Source organism: Cetorhinus maximus, chromosome 3 (assembly GCF_964194155.1).
Source record: "Cetorhinus maximus chromosome 3, sCetMax3.hap1.1, whole genome shotgun sequence".
Taxonomy (NCBI): Eukaryota; Metazoa; Chordata; class Chondrichthyes; order Lamniformes; family Cetorhinidae; genus Cetorhinus; species Cetorhinus maximus.
The window spans coordinates 46,880,556-46,899,114 of NC_135881.1; the positions used below are offsets into that span (position 1 = coordinate 46,880,556).

General features: G+C 43.4%; 1 protein-coding gene across 1 annotated transcript in view; it reads left to right on the forward strand.

The window, feature by feature from the left end:
• nell3 (NELL (neural EGFL like) family member 3) overlaps positions 1-13,154 on the forward strand; it is a 42,400-nt gene extending 29,246 nt beyond the window's left edge. The window contains exons 4-5 of the mRNA XM_078538061.1: positions 8,177-8,243; positions 8,834-13,154. Of these exons, the coding sequence (XP_078394187.1) occupies positions 8,177-8,243; positions 8,834-10,359 (1,593 nt within the window). The 3' untranslated portion in view covers positions 10,360-13,154. The remainder of the gene's footprint in view (positions 1-8,176; positions 8,244-8,833) is intronic.
• The last annotated feature ends 5,405 nt before the right edge of the window (positions 13,155-18,559 follow it).

Sequence of the window (18,559 nt, forward strand, 5' to 3'; positions counted from 1 at the left end):
CATGATGCTGGACTTGTTTGCCACATGTAATCAAATTGGTTTAACATGAGTATATTAAGAGGGAGTTTTTAAGCTTCAGTGAGTGTGACTATCTTTAGAACTGAGTTTGCATGGTGTGGGGAAAGTTTTATTCTATTCTACGAGAAAATAAAGCTTAAAGCCTGGGATTAAAGATTAATTACCAGGAAATTCCACTCTTGTTGTATCTCCCGTTTTAAACAAAGCATATTGCTAGATCACTCACTTTAATGCTGAATCAGACAATATAATAATGGTAAAGTTGCTTGAATGTCAGTTTAATTACTGTACCAATAGTCCACACAGCTGAAAGAGTTTAGCAAGTCAAGGTTTCGTGCTGAACTTCACATTTCCTGAATGAAACAGATGGACTGTACCAGCTGGGAGCTGACTTATCTCATCCTTGGTGCTGGTAGTTTAGTTTCACCCAGATGGCTTAAGTTGTCTGTGGTGTAGCAATTGGTTAAATGCTGGTTGCAACCAGGCTTGCATTAGAATATAGCCTGTAGGGCAGGGTAAATTTTAAAATTTGGCACCTCTGGGATTCACCAGGAGTCCATATTGGGAAATGGAGCACAGATACCAGTGTAGTTGATTCACGGACCACATAATTTTATAAAATCATAGAATCTTACAGAACAGGAGACTATTTGGCCCTTTGTCGCTGTGCTGGCCCTTTGAAAAAAGCATCCAAATAATCCCACTCTCCTACGTTCCCCATAGCCCCACTCAAGCTTGCACCTACTGAGCCCTATTCTACTTGTCTCCCCTATCTCCATCTCCCAAATCCATATTCTCCCTCTCACCCTGAATTCTCCCCCAATTCTCAAGCCTTATCCATCCCATTGGCCCTGCCTCATTAACCAACAGTTTCCTGAGCTTCTCTCTCCATCCCCATACCCCTTTAAATTAACATCATTAAATTAACAGAAGAACATCATAAGATCCTAAGAAATGGGAGCAGGAGTAGGCCCATCGAGCCTGCTCCACCATTCAATAAGATCATGGCTGATCTGATTGTGGCCTTAACTCCACTTTTCTGCTCTTCATTACTCTTAACCCCTTAACTCCCTTGTCAATCAAAAATCTGTCTAATTTAGCCTTGAATATATTCAATGACCCAGCCTCCACTGCTCTCTGAGATAGAGAATTCCAAAGACTAACGACCCCTTGAAAGAAAAAGTTCTTCCTCATCTCAATCTCAAGTGCGAGACCCCTTATTTTTAAACTGTTCCCCCTAGTTCTAGATTCCCCCATGAGGGAAACATCCTCTCAGCATCTACCCTGTCAAGTCCCTTCAGAATCTTATATGTTTCAATAAGATCACTCTCATTCTTCTAAACTCCAATGACTATACGCCCAACCTGCTCAACCTATCCTCATAAGATAACCCCTTCATCCTAGGAATCAGCCTCGTGAACTTTCTCTGAACTGCTTCCAATGCTACCTCACCCTTCTGTAAGTAAGGAAACCAAAACTGTACACGGTAATGGAGGTGCTATTTTGATCTTATTTGCTGGTGTGCTCTTATGTTTGTACACTCTGTCCCTTCCTGTCACACTCTGGCTATCATTACCCGCATTGTTACCCTGTGCTATTGCCTTGTCCTTTCCATTTAACTTTCCAAATCTCCTGTCACATGAACCCTTCCCCACACTATTTAGTTTAAAGCTCTTTCAACAGCCCTATTTGTATGATTCACCTGTACACTGGTCCCGGTGCTGCTGAAGTGAAAGCTGTCTCAGCAGTGCAGCTCCCTCTCTCCCCAGAACTGGTAGCTAGTGCCCTATGAATTGAATCCCATTTCTCCCACACCAATCTTTGAGCCACATATTCAACTTTAGAATCTGATTTAGCCTATGCCAATTTGCTTGTGGCTCAGGTAGTAATCCAGAGATTCAGAGACGATTACTTTTGTGGTTTTGTGTCTAAAGTTCAAACTGCAGCTCATTGACTCTGAGCTGAAGTTCCTCAAGCTGCAGACACTTACTGCAGATGTGGTTGATCGCGGAAACTGCTAATGTATTACACATGGATTTTAAAAAATTTGTGGACTGGAATTTATTGCCTATCCCTATTTGCTCAGGAGGTATTAAGAGTCCATCACATAGCTGGCATCTACCTGGCTATGTGGAAAATTGCCCAGGTATGTCCTGTACAGAAAAAGCAGGACAAATCCAACCCAGCCAATTACCGCCCCATCAGTCTACTCTCAATCATCAGTAAAGTGATGGAAGGGGTCATCAATAGTGCTATCAAGTGGCACTTGCTTAGCAATAACCTGCTCACTGACGCCCAGTTTGGGTTCCGCCAGGGCCACTCAGCTCTTGACTTCATTACAGCCTTAGTTCAAACACGGACAAAAGAGCTAAACTCCCGAGGTGAGGTGAGAGTGACTGCCCTTGAAATCAAGGCAGCATTTGACCGTATGTAGCATCAAGGAGCCCTAGCAAAACTGGAGCCAATGGGAATCAGGGGGAAAACTCTCTGCTGCTTGGAGTCATACCTAGCACAAAGGAAGATGGTTGTAGTTGTTGTAGGTCAGTCATCTTACCCCCAGGACATCACTGCAGGAGTTCCTCAGGATAGTGTCCCCAGCCCAACCATCTTCAGCTGCTTCATCAATGACCTTCCTTCCATCATAAGGTCAGAAGTAGGGATGTTCACTGATGATTTCACAATGTTCAGCACCATTCATGATTCCTCAGCTACTGAAGCAGTCCATGTCCAAATGCAGCAAGAGCTGGACAATATCCAGGCTTGGGCTGACGAGTGGCAAGTAACACTCGCGCCACACAAATGTCAGGCAATGACCATCTCCAACAAGAGAGAATCCAAACATCACCCCTTGATGTTCAATGGCATTACCATCACTGAATCCCCCACTATCAACATCCTGGGAGCTACCATTGACCAGAAACTGAACAGGACTAGCCATATAAATACTGTGGCTACAAGACCAGGTCAGAGGCTAGGAATAGTGTGACGATTAACCCACCTCCTGACTCTCCAAAGCATGTCCACCCTCTACAAGGCACAAGCCAGGAGTGTGATGGAATATTCCCCACTTGCCTGGATGAGTTCAGCTCCCACAATACACAAGAAGCCTGTCACCATCCAGGACAAAACAGCCCACTTGATTGGCACCACATCCACAAACATTCACTCCCTCCACCACCAACATATAGTAGCAGCAGTGTGTACCATCTACAAGATGCACTGCAGGAATTCACCAAGGCTCTTTTGATGGCACCTTCCAAACCCACGACCACTGTCATCTAGAAGGACAAGGCCAGCAGATAGATGGGAACACCACCAACTAGAAGTTCCCCTCCAAGTCACTCACCATCCTGACTTTGAAATATATCACCATTCCTTCACTGTTGCTGGGTCAAAATCCTGGAACTCCCTTCCTAACAGCACTGTGGGTGTACCCACACCACATGGACTTTAGTGGTTCAAAAAGGCAGCTCATCATTACCTTCTCAAAGGCAACTATGGATGGGTAATAAATGCTGGCCCAACCAGCAAAAGCCCACATCCCAGGAATGAATAAAAAAATACATAGTTTGGAGCTGGAGTCATGTGGAGGCTGGACCAGTGAGCATTAGATTCTGTTCCCAGTCAGGCATTCGGTGGGCTGTTAATGGCAATCCAGTGGCTATCATGATTATTTTTTTCCTTATGTCTGCCCAGAATTTAAATTCAGCTTCATAACTTGTTCTGTCGGATTTGAATCCGTAATTTCTGTGTTGCTCCCGCGCCATTACACTGTCACATCTCCCTTTGTGCCACCAATGCCATTAACAAATCCAAGCGTCGCTACCTTGAGGAGCACCGTCTCTACAGGCTCAGGTTCAGAAAGGAGGCAATTACTATGTTTCTGCACCTTCTGTAAGCACCGCCACCGAGCCTCCTCACACGCACACACACACACACCCGTGACTGTTTTGATGCTACCTCTTTAAAGTCACCATCTACATCCGCTGTGATTGTTTGGTCTCGATGTTACAGTAGTTGGTGTGAATGATGCAGGATGCTGAAACATATTGGTTTGCTAAGGGCCAAGTGGGAGTGTTAGCAAACTGTGATAAATCAGATCCATCAAGCTTCTGTATTTCTTTTATTTCTAAATCTTGCTATCAGAATCCGTATCCAGGCATAGACTCGAGGTAATTAAAATTGAAGTCACTGTTGTCAGTGTGTCAATTAAGAATTCCTTAAACTTGACAAGTAATATAATTCCTTTGTCTTGAAGACTAATGAAATCCACACCTGCCTGCCTGGAGTACTCTTTGATCAAATTTAGCACCCATCTTTATCTGCGTCGTTGGTGGAAAATACTACTTCGACAGATCAAAATTGGTTAGATTAATTCCTCAGGCAATGCTGTCAGTTTTCTTTGAGAGAAAGGGAAGGCCATTATTAGTAAAGCATATTCTATTTCAAGGTTGTTTGCCAACTCTCGCAGACTTACTTTGACCTGGAGCTGAAAGAATCTGCTAGAAAACAGGTCTTTGAGAGACAGCCACTGTGTCTTTGAGATTTGACTTGATTGACAGCCCTGTTATCAAGCGGTTTTGCAGGCTGAGGATTAAAGTGGGACGTACAGCTGCTGCCTAACTGTTGCTTTCGTTCATTGGGTTAGGCCCAATATCTAAATTATTGCTATAAGATGGAGCAACATGAAAACTGTGAAGTTAACAAAGGTTTCCAAGAATGCTTTGTTTTGTCCCAAAACCAGTTTTGAATATGTTGGTGAGAATCCTTTAGGAACATATGCCTTCCAATGAGTTTTAATAGGGTTTTAGCCTAACCCACAGTTTGACACTGGGGTGAGTTTTTACTTTCTTTTAGAAAGCAGGAGGTCACATGTAGTGGCTTCCTGTATTACTTCCATCTACAACCCAGGGGTATAAGGGCAGATTGTTAACGCTGTCCCACATACATTATGCATAAGATCAAGTTTCAGTTGGTAGGAAGCTGACTTTTGCAGTGAGCTATAAATTAAAGAGTATTAAGAAGTAGCCCAAATTGCAACAAGCTGTATTTCCAGGACTACAGAGGAGGGGACGCGTGTTATGATGCTGGATGCGAGAGATGCTTTCAAATAGTGTTTGCTTTGTACTAAATACTGTGGCTGATGGTTTGTGGTTGAGTGGAAGGGTGAGTGAGTAGGGGAAAGAAGATTTAGAACGTGACAGAGGATGATGTTATTAGTCCTGCAGTTACACCATCCCCCAGTCAATAATGTCCAGTACTGTATTGCATTTTCATAAGTAGTCAAAAGATTGCAGTTTCTTGGCCCTGTTCCAGTTCGGTTGTATGCTTTTTGTTATCATTTATTTTGTCCCGCATGTAGAGAAGTAGTTTTGAGATGATACAAATTCAAAGAGCATGTACAATGAGACACAGGAGCCCATTATGAAGCCCATCATCAAGGCTGATTTTAACTTGGGTGTAGGACAGGGAGATGCTGGGGGCCGGGGAGGGGGTTGGTGGCGGTGGGGGGTGCCAAAAGGACCAGAAAATCCATCTGGCCCGTTCTTGAGTGTGAAGCCTGGGAGATTTTAACTCCAGGCCTTAATTGCATGCACCTCAGCTGCCCCCCACCAAGTGCTTCAGGAATGATGTCCCTGCTAGCAGGAGGGAGTAAAGATTGATGGAGTGGGATGGAGGATGGTGACTGCCATCCTCAGGGAGCCACAGAAAAAGTCCCCAGCAGGGTAAGTGAATATTTGGGGATAGGAGAAGCGAGATTAGTGACAGGACCCCTCCAAGTTCCCCTCCAAGCCACAACCATCCTGACTTGGAACTATATCGCCGTTCCTTCACTGCCACTGTTTCAAAATCCTGGAACCCCCTCCCTATAACATCACTGTTGATGTACCTACACCACATCGACGAGTGCAGTTCAAGAAGGCAGCTCACCACCACCTTCTTGAGTGCAATTAGAGATGGGCAATAAATGATGGCCCAGCCAGCGATATCCCGTGAAGGAATAAAAAGGGTGGAAAGCCAGTGGCAAGAGCAGCCCAAGGTATTCTCGCAGGGGCAGATGGAGCATTCTTGCTCTTCCAGGCCTACAAGAAACCTTTAACAATTAATAAAAAGTTGCTCACCTAGTGGGCCTGCTGGAACCTTGCTGATTACGGCTTTCGTGAGCAGGCTGGAAACTGTGCAGGCCTATGGTTAAAATGGTGTACGCGCACTAATGATATCATTGGAATTCGACTTTGCCATTTAAATTAGCCCCACTCCTTTGGGGCAGGCAGCTTTACCATGCCTGGATTCAGGCAAGTTTAAATGGTGAGAGGTGGGAATGCAGTGCAAACATCTCCTTGCCATCTATAACCTTTCCCCTGCCTCTATCTCTGCCATTCTCTCTGACAAAATTGGCCGTATGGTGTTAGTGAATTAACATGTACTATACAGCAAGGTAGTAATAGAAACATGTACTCCTTTAAGATTTCACTGTGGCTGCAGTTTCACTGTAAGCTGCAAACTGAACTTGTGACATGCTCCAAAGGCTGTCTGAGTGCTTTGGATGGTAGTGATGATAGAGCCAGCGTGTGAGGAATCATTTGTGGTAACTATTACGGGAGCCTGCAGGACCAGGTTAGGTGGAGAGCAGGCCCACGTAATTATGGGGGAGACCACACATCTCATTCCCACTGGCAGGGAAACTCATCCCCATTAAGTCAGTGGCAGGAATGAGCTGACATGTGGAGCCGGCCTGCTGGCTAATTAGGCTCATTAATGAGGCACTTAAAGGTCATTATCCCCGAACCCACTGGGATTTAGTGGTGGCTCAGGATTCTCCTGAACTTGCATGTGTTTCCCATGCCTCCTGTAGGCCACCCAGCAAACCCTGTCAGGGGAAACTCAGGTGGGGGGGTGGGGAGCTGCATGGGTGGGGGGCCCTCTTTAAAAGTACTTAGTAGTGATCGAGGAATCCACCATCAGGAAAAACCGTGCCTGCTAATACTCAACCCCTGCTCTCACATCCAATCACCCTCCCCCACCTCGTTAGCGACTCCCTTCCCGCAACCATCAACCTGCCCAATTACCCCTCTCCAGGGATCCCAGGATGATCTCTGGTGAAGGCCTCACTGTAGTACCAGAAGCAGCCACCACCTCCGATGGCAGTACCTGCATTGGAGAGCTGCCAGCCTCTGATTGGCCGATGGGTCTCGGTGGGTGCTGGGGTGTGAATTCCAGGGAAGGCCCAATGTCGGTCATTTAAGTGCCTGACCACGCCCGCTGAAACTACATTGGTTCTCCAACTGGTGGGCGGGAGCAGTGTTGAGGACACGAAATCTAGCGCCATAATTCGGGAGCTATTTGAAAGTGGAGATTGTAAGGTAGACTTACGGTGGCAGCTTTTCTTAGCTCTGCCATCTTCTTGCACGTTTGTACTCTGGTTGTCTCGCTGCTGTTGATATTATTTGTCCTATCAGCCAGATTTGTTGGGATGCTCTTATTTGGATAGTGGACGAAGCAGAGAAGATGAAGTGGAGATTTAAGATGTGTTCAAAATCTAGAAGGACTTAGGAAACAGTTTCATCTTATTTATTCTATCAGGGACAGAAGACTCAGACACAATCTTAAGAACATTGACAAAAGCATCAGAGGCAACATGAGGGAAAAAAAATTTTACTCAGTGAGTTTTTATGAAATGGAATCCATGACCTGAAAGTACGTTTATCAATACTGTTCAAAAGTGAATTGGATAAATAATTGAAAAGGAAAAATTTGCAGGTCTGTTGGGAAAGAGCAGAGGAGTGGGACTAATTGGTTAGTTCTTTTGGCAGAATGGGCCGCATGGTCATCTCTATGCTGTAACATACTATAAATCTAAGGTGCCCTTCAATGCCTAATCGGACAGTCATCTCTTGCCTCATTTTGCTCAGTATGATTTGTAAACACCATGTTGCAGTTACATTGTTGCGATTTTTAAATGTGACATTGCTGGTCAAAAATCGGGCACATACTTGAATAATTTAGGCCAATATTATTTCATGTCATGTAGTGTCTTACCTCCATAAATTCAAGACAGCATCTTATTATATAATGGAATTTTAGAGCACTAATAAGGTCATTATGTTAAATTACTTTCAGTCACAGTAGCTTTCTGTAAATTTTGTCTTAAATCCAGGACAAAGATGAGTGTCTGGAATCGGTAAATCTTTGTGGCGATCGGATAAAATGTCTTAACACTCCAGGTGGGTACTTTATAATTTCCATTAGTCCTAAAGTGAGAAATAACTCACTCGACTGATATCTAAGATGGGGGTGGGCAGGGGTTATCTTATGAGGAAAGGTTGGACAGATTGGGCCTGCATCCATGGAGTTTAGAATTTTGAGAGGTGATCTTATTGAAACATAGAAGATCCTGAGGGGACTTGACAGGGTGGATGCTGAAAGGATATTTCCTTTTGTGGGAGAGACTAGAACTAGGAGTCATGGTTTAAAAATAGGGGGTCTCCCATTAAAGATGGAAATGAGAAGAAATCTTTCTACTGAGGGTCATGAGTCTGTGGAATTTTCTTCCTCACAGACCGATGGAGGCTTGGCCATTGAATAATTTTAAGGCAGAGATAGATAGATTGTTGACTAACAGTAGAATGAAAGGTTATCTGGTGTAAGTGGGAATGTGGAGTTGAGGCCACAATCAGTTCAGTCATGATCTTATTGAATGGCAGAGCAGGCTTGAGAGGCCGAATGGCCCACTCCTGCTCCTAATTCATATGTTCGTATGCAATGCCCACAGAAGAGTGCTTAGTCAGTCTCTCTTTTCTGCTCTTTTTAACAGGTGGATTCAGGTGCCTGGGCATTGCTGAAAGGGACATGGTCTCAGGGTTTTGTGGACATGACTACTTCTTTAACAAAGAAATGCAGGAATGCCAGGCCTGTTCATTGTGTGTTGAAGGCACAGTAGCTCTCCAGTGCTCCCTGCACAGCGATACCATTTGCATCCAGTTGCCCGAGAACCATCTCTCAGAATCATGGTCAACGAACACCGAAGTCCCATTGCCAAAACTTAAACAGGGCCAAGTTCACCTGGGCTTGAATCTCCCCTTAAAGGGAAAGCTGCAGTCTGACCTGGCGACCAATGAAGATGGCAGGTTGGTCTTCAGGCAGCACGGACTGATCTGGGCCGATTACAACTTTGCCATCAGACATGACTGTAGAAACTTTCTCCAGTTTTCATTGAGATTGAACGAGGAGGAGCAGGGTTGTGACCTCAGTAGCGTCCGTGTTGAACAACCCGAGGGGAAATACTACCAGAGCAGCAGTGTGAGTGGCTCAGCTGAGGTGGAGCCCAGCCAAACACTCCATCTCTTCATGAAAAGCCCCAATCAGTTCTGTAACCAAAGCAATGACCTCAACTTCTACCCCCTCCAGAACCCATTCAGCTTCTTCTGGCTGTCTCATGACACAGGAGCAGTGGCCATGAGTGCACACATGGCAAGCTCAGTCCACTACCAGATCAACTATCGGCCTGTCTTCAAGGTCATTTCCATCTCCGATCCCTACATGATCACCTTATTCCATGACGGCAGGGCTGTGAGATTCACAGAGCAAGGGGTCATAAAGTTCGTGTATCACCAAGCCCTATATGCAATGGGCCACACGTGTGTTCGAGAAGGCTTCACAGTACTCGCCTACATTAACAGGAATGGGACAAATGAAGAGTTAATGCAAGTTTATAAACCTGGTGTCAACTATCGGGATACCTCAATTACTGCCTCTGGAGCTGCCATGGTGAACGGCGGAGATACAATCAGCTTTCAGATCCATTCTCCTGCACAATGCAGTGTACGCTACTTTGGAGACACCTCTGGGATCAGTGTTTTCAGCCTGATTTGGATTCCTTCAGCCATTTCCTCAGCTCTTCTGCTTGAAGTTTTGGGGTCTGCATTACCGACAGGAGCTGTGAGGAACAAGTTTCTCAGTTTCCAGGAGGTTTCACCAGTGACAGAACAGAACCAGATCGCGCTGGTGAAACACGGGCAATTTGCACACAAGTATGTTCTGTTCTGCCACAGTGGAGTGGCCAGCCTTGCATTCAACATCAAACTGATTCACTCTTGTGATATCATCAAAGTCACCCTGAACAAATTGCAGAGTGATCACACCCAGCCATCCGCTGTCGCCCGCCAAATTGGTGGTCAGATGCCTGTGGGTAGTCAATGGGCAAGTGTCAGCCTAAGTGCCTCATTTGCTGTCCGGAATGGCACAATGGCAGCCATCTCCCTGGACTGTGTACGAGGACGGATTAATCAGATTGCACATGGGCACGAGACCACCCTCTCAATTTTATGGGTTTCATCCTGAATTATACTGTTGAATGGAGGAATATCTTCAGTGCTTAAGGGAAGCTACATGAAGCGAATAAAACATCACTGAAGTTATAACTGGTTTCAGATAATGGACTCCAACTGTAGCTGATGAAGGTTTTAAAGTTCTTTACTGTGATCTTTGAAGCAGGGAGGAACCACAATTAAAAACAATGGATGTCAATGTAAATGTTGTGCACCTCCCCACAGCCCCCTCCCCGTGCTGACATTTATCTATTAAGCCAGACAAATGGAAAGAAATGGAAGGCAAAAGACAATCCAAACTGACTATGCGTGTGCTGAAAGATTTCTACTGCACATTGTAACTGCTGCTTTACAGAATATTGTGTCATGGATCCAAATTGTGACCCAGCAAATAATTTTTTGGTACAGGTCTCCTTGCTTATGGATGACGGTGATTTGTCTATCATAATGTGGTGGTGACTATATGACAAGAATGTAACTTCTGTAAAAGTGATCTTTTGCCAAATTATTTCCAGCTCCTCAGCTTTATTTAAACTGAAGTTAGTGCTTAGTACAAGCTATAACTACCATTCCAACCCCCTAAAACCATTAGAAGAACTTTTAATACATAAAATAATTGAACATGAATAAGATGTTTTTCATTCAATGTTGTTCTTGCATTCAGTGTACCTTAACAAGCTATAACTAGCTGCTTCTGCCTGAAGTAAAATGAATACTTAAGACACGATAATCAGCAACTTTGAAATTGATGTTAATGCAAATGGATAATGATTATTTCTTTTTGGCCAATGTAAGCAAAGACCTGTTTTCAGTGGTGGGATCAGTTGTTTCTCCTTTGAGTGTGGGAGGCGTCCTCTGGGGCATTGCTAGGGTTCACAGCTGCTGAGAAATATTTATAGTTTCTCCCTTTTCAAATATCAGCAATAAAAGCAATTGACTACAGGCTGGACACAATTTATAGCAATATAAATGAGGTTTCATCCTCTGCCGTAAGCTCTTTTGAAAACACAACTATACAAGTACAGCGCTTCCATGGGGAATTTTTGCTTTCCTTTTCCTCCCTGGCGTGGTGGTGCACACTGCTTTTTGTTTGGCCCTTGGCACTTCACCAGCTGTTCAATGTGAAAATTAATTTCAGTTGGCACTGCTAACTGATCACGAACACAGTGGAGAAAATTTGTTCCAGTTGCTATGTGTTACAAAATTATGCATGCATTCTTTCTGAACATATTTACTGTTGCTGTATATAGCAAACTAGAGCAATTCTTCCCTTCAATACATCCACACATGCAAGAAGCCAGTGGAAACTGGGACTGGAGGCATATGGGATGGTTCCTAAAGATAAAGTGATTATTTTTCACTTTTTTTCCTATGCAGGGTGAAAAAGAAAAGTAATTATCTTTTAAAACATCTATTACAAAGCTGTATATACATTGGCTTTGAAATCTGCTGTGTGAATATTAGTATAGAAATGTTTGGTGTCCATATTGTTATAATCAGGTGAGGAGGAGTCAAATGGCTCCCCTCTTTCCCCACTCCTTGTTTGACTGTAATATCTTTTAAAAAGGATATGCTTGCCATTCAGTGAATGTTTAACTGTTTACGTCCTGTGACTATAAAAGAGACAAACAGACAGGTTTCCTTGAGTTTTTAAAAGCAAGAGAGTATTTCTTGTACTTAACCCTGGTTTAAGAAAAATAATTTTAAAAAATCCAACTTTCACATGCACACACACTCAAAGTTCACACACGCAAATAGGTTACAGAATGAGAGGATATGTTAAGCAATTTAAAGTCCAGTAAAGTAATAGAGTTTTAGAAGATTGATGACTTGGCTGTCTTCAGGCGGAACTCTGTGGCCCTTCTCAGTTTGGTGTTGAGGAAGCTTAAAGCTGTAGACAGATGCCTTATCTGTTCTTTTGAAGATAGCAGCTGCTGGGGTGAGTTCTTTTTAAAAATTTCCATCTGCCGCATATGGAGAGTCAATAAAACAGCAAACATTGTTAGAAACTTGCAAGTTGTATGGAAAGAGAGCGAGAGACCCACACCAGGATCTTGGTTCTTCAGTGTCTCATTTACTTGTGTTGGTCTGCAGAGAAAACAGCTTCTTAAACACACAGCGAGTTAGCTGGCTTGTCACATGACCCTCTCCAACTGCCCAGCTACCCCAAATATGGTTGTGGTACAGTGGATTCCAAATGCATAGCTTACATGATTAGATGATGTTTGACCAAATTCCCTTCACGGCCAGAGCTCCATTGTCCAAGTAATTATGTCTAATGGTTTGGCTCCACCCAGTTGAGCACCCAGGTAATTGTCTAGATGTCTTGCTAATGCGAAAGGAGATGTCTCTCATTCATACTTCATCAAGGCAATTGTTCCCGGTGAGGCTTTGCAGATAGGTTTCCTCCATTTTAATGACTTTGACATGTACAAGGTACAGTGATGCAAATGTTTGACCATCTTTGACTGTGATTTCAAGTCCTTGGAATGGGATTTTATTTTGGCTGCCACTGAATCTAGCACTAAATAAGTTAGTGAGTCTGTATTTTAGTTAAGGCCACACGTTTTGCAATTATGTTTTCTATTAAAACTAATAAGAATCATATGCATGTTTCTATTTCAAATCTTTTGCCAAAAATGTACAGTGAATGTTGAATAACATTTTGATGCTGTTTTCATTTTTATTAACTATGTAATGTGTCAGAACAGTGCCACTGTTACCAATTCAGAAGTATAACCTGTTTATACTATTTATAATATGAACATATATTGTAGCAGAAGGATTAAAACATTTTGTCTCCAAATATTTGTATTGCTTGGTTATAATTTATTTTAGCAAAGTGTCAACAAGGAAATATTTTGATATATAACTGTATTTCTTAAATGGGGTGACATCATGAGGCCACCTGCATAAGGGACATGTTTAAGTCAATCGCAAATCGGTAGTTAAAGTGGCCAAGGGTAGCTGAAGGCCTATCCACAGAACAGTGGCTTAAGTCCAATAATGCCAATTATTCACCCACCTATTCTGTTTCTCTTGGCCTAGTTTAACAATGGACTGGTTACCTTTCATTTATTTCTGTATTCTAACCCTATGTTTGCCTACACTTTGAAGTACTTCATTGGTGCTATACAAATGCAAACTCTTTCCTGAGTTAGGCAGTGGGTTATCCTGGGCTCTGAATTTCTCCAGGGACAGAGTTGTTACTTCATTATTAACAACAGTGGACTGGAGCACATTTTCCAAGTGCTGCCCTCTTTTTAAAGTGGTTATGGAAAATGAGAATGAGTGGAATAGACTCATCCAAGCCTTCCCCCAAGTTCATTGTGAATGCCACCAAGCCAGTAGCTTGGAGATAGGGTGGAAGGAGTGGTTTATCTTTAGGCAACCACTTCAAGAAATCTTAATGCCTGTAACAAGACACATGACTCCTGCTGTTGAGCCCTGCAATGGATAAAGCTACCTATGGTCCTTGCCGAGGACATATCTATCCTAAGTTGCCAATTGGTTTTTCTGTATCAAGTTGTAAAACAACAACAACCTGTATTTATACAGCACCTTTAATAATAACACTTCATTAGGAGCATTCCAAAACACAGATGGATAAGGCATAATACAGTAGATGACCAAAAAGGTGGTTTTAAAGGAGTGTCTTAAAGGAGGAAGGGGAGGTCTGAGGTCTAGGGAGGGAATTCCAGAGCTTAGGGCCTAGACAGGCGGGGGCACGGTCACTAATAGTGGACTGATTAAAATCTGGGATGCTCACGACGCCAGAATTAGAGGAGTGCAGATATCTGAAGGGTTGTGGATCTTGAGGAGATTACTAAGATAGGGGGTGGCAAGGCTATAGATTTGAAAACAAAGATGAGAACTTTAAAATCCATTAGATAAACTAAATTTATTAAAAACATGGAAAGATATAACAGCAGTCAATGTAGAGTATCACCATGACACTCGACCGCTGTGGGAAAGCTTTGTGTTAAGTGTAACAAAACTTTAAATCCAATTTTTTAGGAACAGGTTATGATTGCCCAATAGACAATGCACAGAGGAAATTTACTCACTGTTACTGAGCAAACTGGACATAGCATTGCACCAAGACTCCATCTTGTAAAGACACTAAGGCTAGGTGCTGGCCGATTTAAGCTAATATTCCCCAAAGTTCACATTAATACTGTATAGAGACATATGATATTTGACCATACATGATAAATTTCAATGATGCATACTTCCATATACCACAGGCTGTTCTGACTTTTTTTCTTCCCAAATATATAAAAATAAAATGGAAAAAAATGACCCTTTAAATTTAGGTAAATGTTCAATTATAAAAATTGGCTACATTTGCAATATGTGTTGGGAAATTATCTACTCTTAAACATTGCATTTAAAATTTTGTTACACTTAACACACATCAAATCTTCCTTCAATGTGGTGAAATGCCTTGGTGATACATGGCTGTAATGCCTGCTGTTAAAATTTTCATCAATCCTTTTAGTTTACCTAATGGATTGAAATTTCACTGAACATCCTTTTAAATGTTGAAGACCGTTCATCATCACATGAGAATTGCACAATTGAATCTCTGGTTCACTGAAATCTGAAAGTCTGCTCAGCTAGTTGTTAAATTAAAATCAGGTGTCCAGAGCCTAATACTGCAGATCTGTTGAGCTAGCAACCAAATCGAAGCCTGCACCTACCAGTAATGTTATCTTCATCTATTACAACCTCTCTTCCCTTGTACTAATTGGAAAGTAAAATATCTGCTAGTTTTTGATTTTGCTATTTAGAGCAGCAGTTATTTGCCTTCTATAAATGCAGGCCAGCTGCAGCAAATAGTATGAGAAAAGCAGGATGACTTAATACAAGATGTTTCACGCTGTAATTAGTATTACACCAATAAGAGATGTTATCCCCCAATACTTAATTTCCGTTACGAATTATTCACTCAATAATTTTACAATAAGCGATGGGCCACTCAGTTATCTTCCAATAGGATATGGGTCCCTTCATTCACTTGCATTAGGGGATGGGTCAGTCAGATATCTTCCTTTAAGTGCTAGGACATTCCATTACTTTACTCTAGGAGGTGGAACTTCCAATCCCCAGAAGGAAGAAACACTAAAAGCTGGGAAATAAGAATACTGGTCCACACTGTTCTTGTATACTTTAAAACTTTCAAACCTTCCAAACCCACGACCACTATCATCTAGAAGGACAAGGGCAGCAGGTGGATGGGAACACCACCACTGGAAGTTCCCCTCCAAGCCACTTACCATCCTGACTTGGAAATATATCACTGTTCCTTCACTGTAGCTGGGTCAAAATCCTGGAACTCCCTCCCTAACAGCACTGTGGGTATACCTACACCACATGGGCTGCAGTGGTTCAAGAAGGCAGCTCACCACCACCTTCTCAAGGGCAACTAAGGATGGGCAATGAATGCTGGCCCAGCCAACGAAGCTCACATCCTGTGAATGAATAAGAAAAGAATTTAAAAATAGAACACCAGTAAAAACTGGGAAATATGAGTACTGATCTGAACTTTTTTTTCTTCTGGGTTGTTTTACAAAATAAAATGGGCGACTCAGTTATCTTCTTTTAGAAAGATTGTCACAGTTATCCTACAACAGAAAGGGTAACACAATTGTTCTCCAATAGATTAGTTAGCATGAGAAGCTTGTTATCCTTAGTACACAAATAAAGTGACACTTGCATGAATATTCCTATTCACAGTATCCAGGAGTGTATGAAGTATAAATGTCATGTGGAAGATGTGGGACAATTTGCAAATGTTATCTAAATATCCTACAGTCACTTTGAAAGGAGACTTTGGCCCTGAACTTCTGATCTCCAGATGGTTATACACTGGCGGTACCCCCTAAGATGTGCTACGGGACTCCTTGGAAGTCCCAATGCACTGACTATGCAAGAATTGCCTGGGAAGTTTGGATTTCTGATGGGCCATTCCCTTGCGCCTGGAACCCTTCGATAAAGTCTCCACTCTGAGTTAGAGTCAGAGACTTTGGATGGTTCTGACTTACTTATCAGAATAGTTACCCAAGAAATGTTAGACAGGAAAGAAAAAGCTCTAACTCCTGGTTAACTATACAACTGACCAATCACACACTGACACCCCCACGACTGTCCCCCAACCCTCCAACCCCTCGACTACCCCCCCGGCCCCCTCAACCCTCCAATCCCAGCCCACCCTGACTAACCCCCAACCTCTGACCCACCCTGCTTACCCCCTCAACCCTCCAACCCAGTGACCCATCCTGACTAACTCTCCAACTTCTGACTCCCCTCCCAAACCTCCGACTCCCCCGGCCCTCCAACTCCCCCCGTCACCCCCGACCTTCCGACTCACACCCTTGGCCTTCGTGTTCCAATTTAGGATTAGCTTCAAGTTTGAGTTCAATGGGACTCTCTAGAGGCATGGATTTTGTAGGACTCTTATTGAGTCTGACATGTATGTAGCTCCACTGGGGTGTCTTTGCTACAGAAAGATGGTTAGGATTGACGGTCACATGATTTTCATTTGGGCCGACACCTTCAGATTTGAGAAATCAGTCATCTCCAGACATCGTTTCTACAGAATTCTCCTGCAATTTCACCACTACAGAAATAGCAACTTCTCCTGTACCATGAATGTTTGAATTGCTCAGTTGTGTTCCAGAATTCCCATGGGATCCAACTATTGTATGACTCTCTTCAGAATTGACTTCCAAAAGACTTCCTCTTCCCTGACCCTCTGACACCCCACCAGACCTGACCTGACCTGAGCTCATCACCCTACCCACCCTGCCACATTACCCAGCTGGAACCCTACCCACACTACCCACCCTGCGACCTATCACCCTAGCACCCTACCCAGCTGCCACCCTACGTAGCTGCCACCCTACCCATCCTGGCACCCTACCCAGCTGCCACCCTACCCACCCTGGCACCCTACCCAGCTGCCACCCTACCCACCCTGGCACCCTACCCACCCTGGCACCTTAACCAGCTGCCACCCTACCCACCCTGGCACCCTATCCAGCTGGCACCCTATCCACACTACTCAGCCTGTCACCTACCACCCTGCCACCTACCACCCTACCATCCTACCCACCCTACCACCTTACCCAAGTGGCACCCTATCCTCCCTACTGCCCTACCCAGCTGGCATTCTATCCACTTTACCACCCCGCCACTCTACCCATTTACCTAATTATCTCACTCACGTTCACTAATGAAAGGCTATTTAAATGTCACAAAACCTTTCGCTGTTGTTAGCGAATGAAGACTTACTGAAATAAGACAGCTATAGTGCCGTAAAAAAGGGGGTGTGGCTTGGCTTCCCCTGATAATCCTGCGCTACGAAGAAGGACTCCCAGAACAGGTACACTCCGCATTTCTGAAGAGCCCTAATTTGGAAGTCTGGGCAAGGAAATAGGAGCAGAGTGGCAATCACCGTGGCAATCTGATGGTGGTTGCCACTCCTTGGAAGTTTTGGCCCATTATGAAGTTGCTTGCTGTCTTTGGCGGGTACACTGTTGTCACACCTTTATTACACTGAAAAGATGGAAGAGCTATCAATTTTCCATTACTATGCTAAATTCAAATTCCCTTGACTTTTTTAACAACGCAAATCTTATACCCATCAAAACCTCCTAGGCCTTATTTACATAGCTGTGCTGTTCATGTACACATAAATTTACCTGGGTTTACATCGCTCCTTCCATTGGAGTAAGTTTACACCCAAAAAATAATGGCTTAACAGCCACGCCTAGCACTTTAAACAATTAAAAGTGAGGAATTGGTGAACTAAAGGCCGCACTAATTTCAATTACTGATTAAAGGCTTTCCAGGAGCTTCTAAATCCTTTCCTTTACCTTTTAAAATTCCTGACACCTGCATCTCTGTAGTGCTTTTCCCTCAGACAAGAAAACAAAATTTGTAATTTAATTCCTCCTCCCCAAAGCCACACTCAAAATGACTTTGGATGAGGTATGGCTTTCCATATGGCTATGCCATTCTATGCCACCATAATGTAGTTGATAGTGAAGAGGATAGCTGTCAACTTCAGAATGAAATCACTGGTTTAGTTGAGTTGGCGGAGAAGTGATAAATGGAATTCAATCTGGAAAAGTATGAGATAATGCATTTGGGGAGGGCCAACAAAGCAAGGGAATACTCAATAAACAGGAAGTTATTGAGAGGGGTTG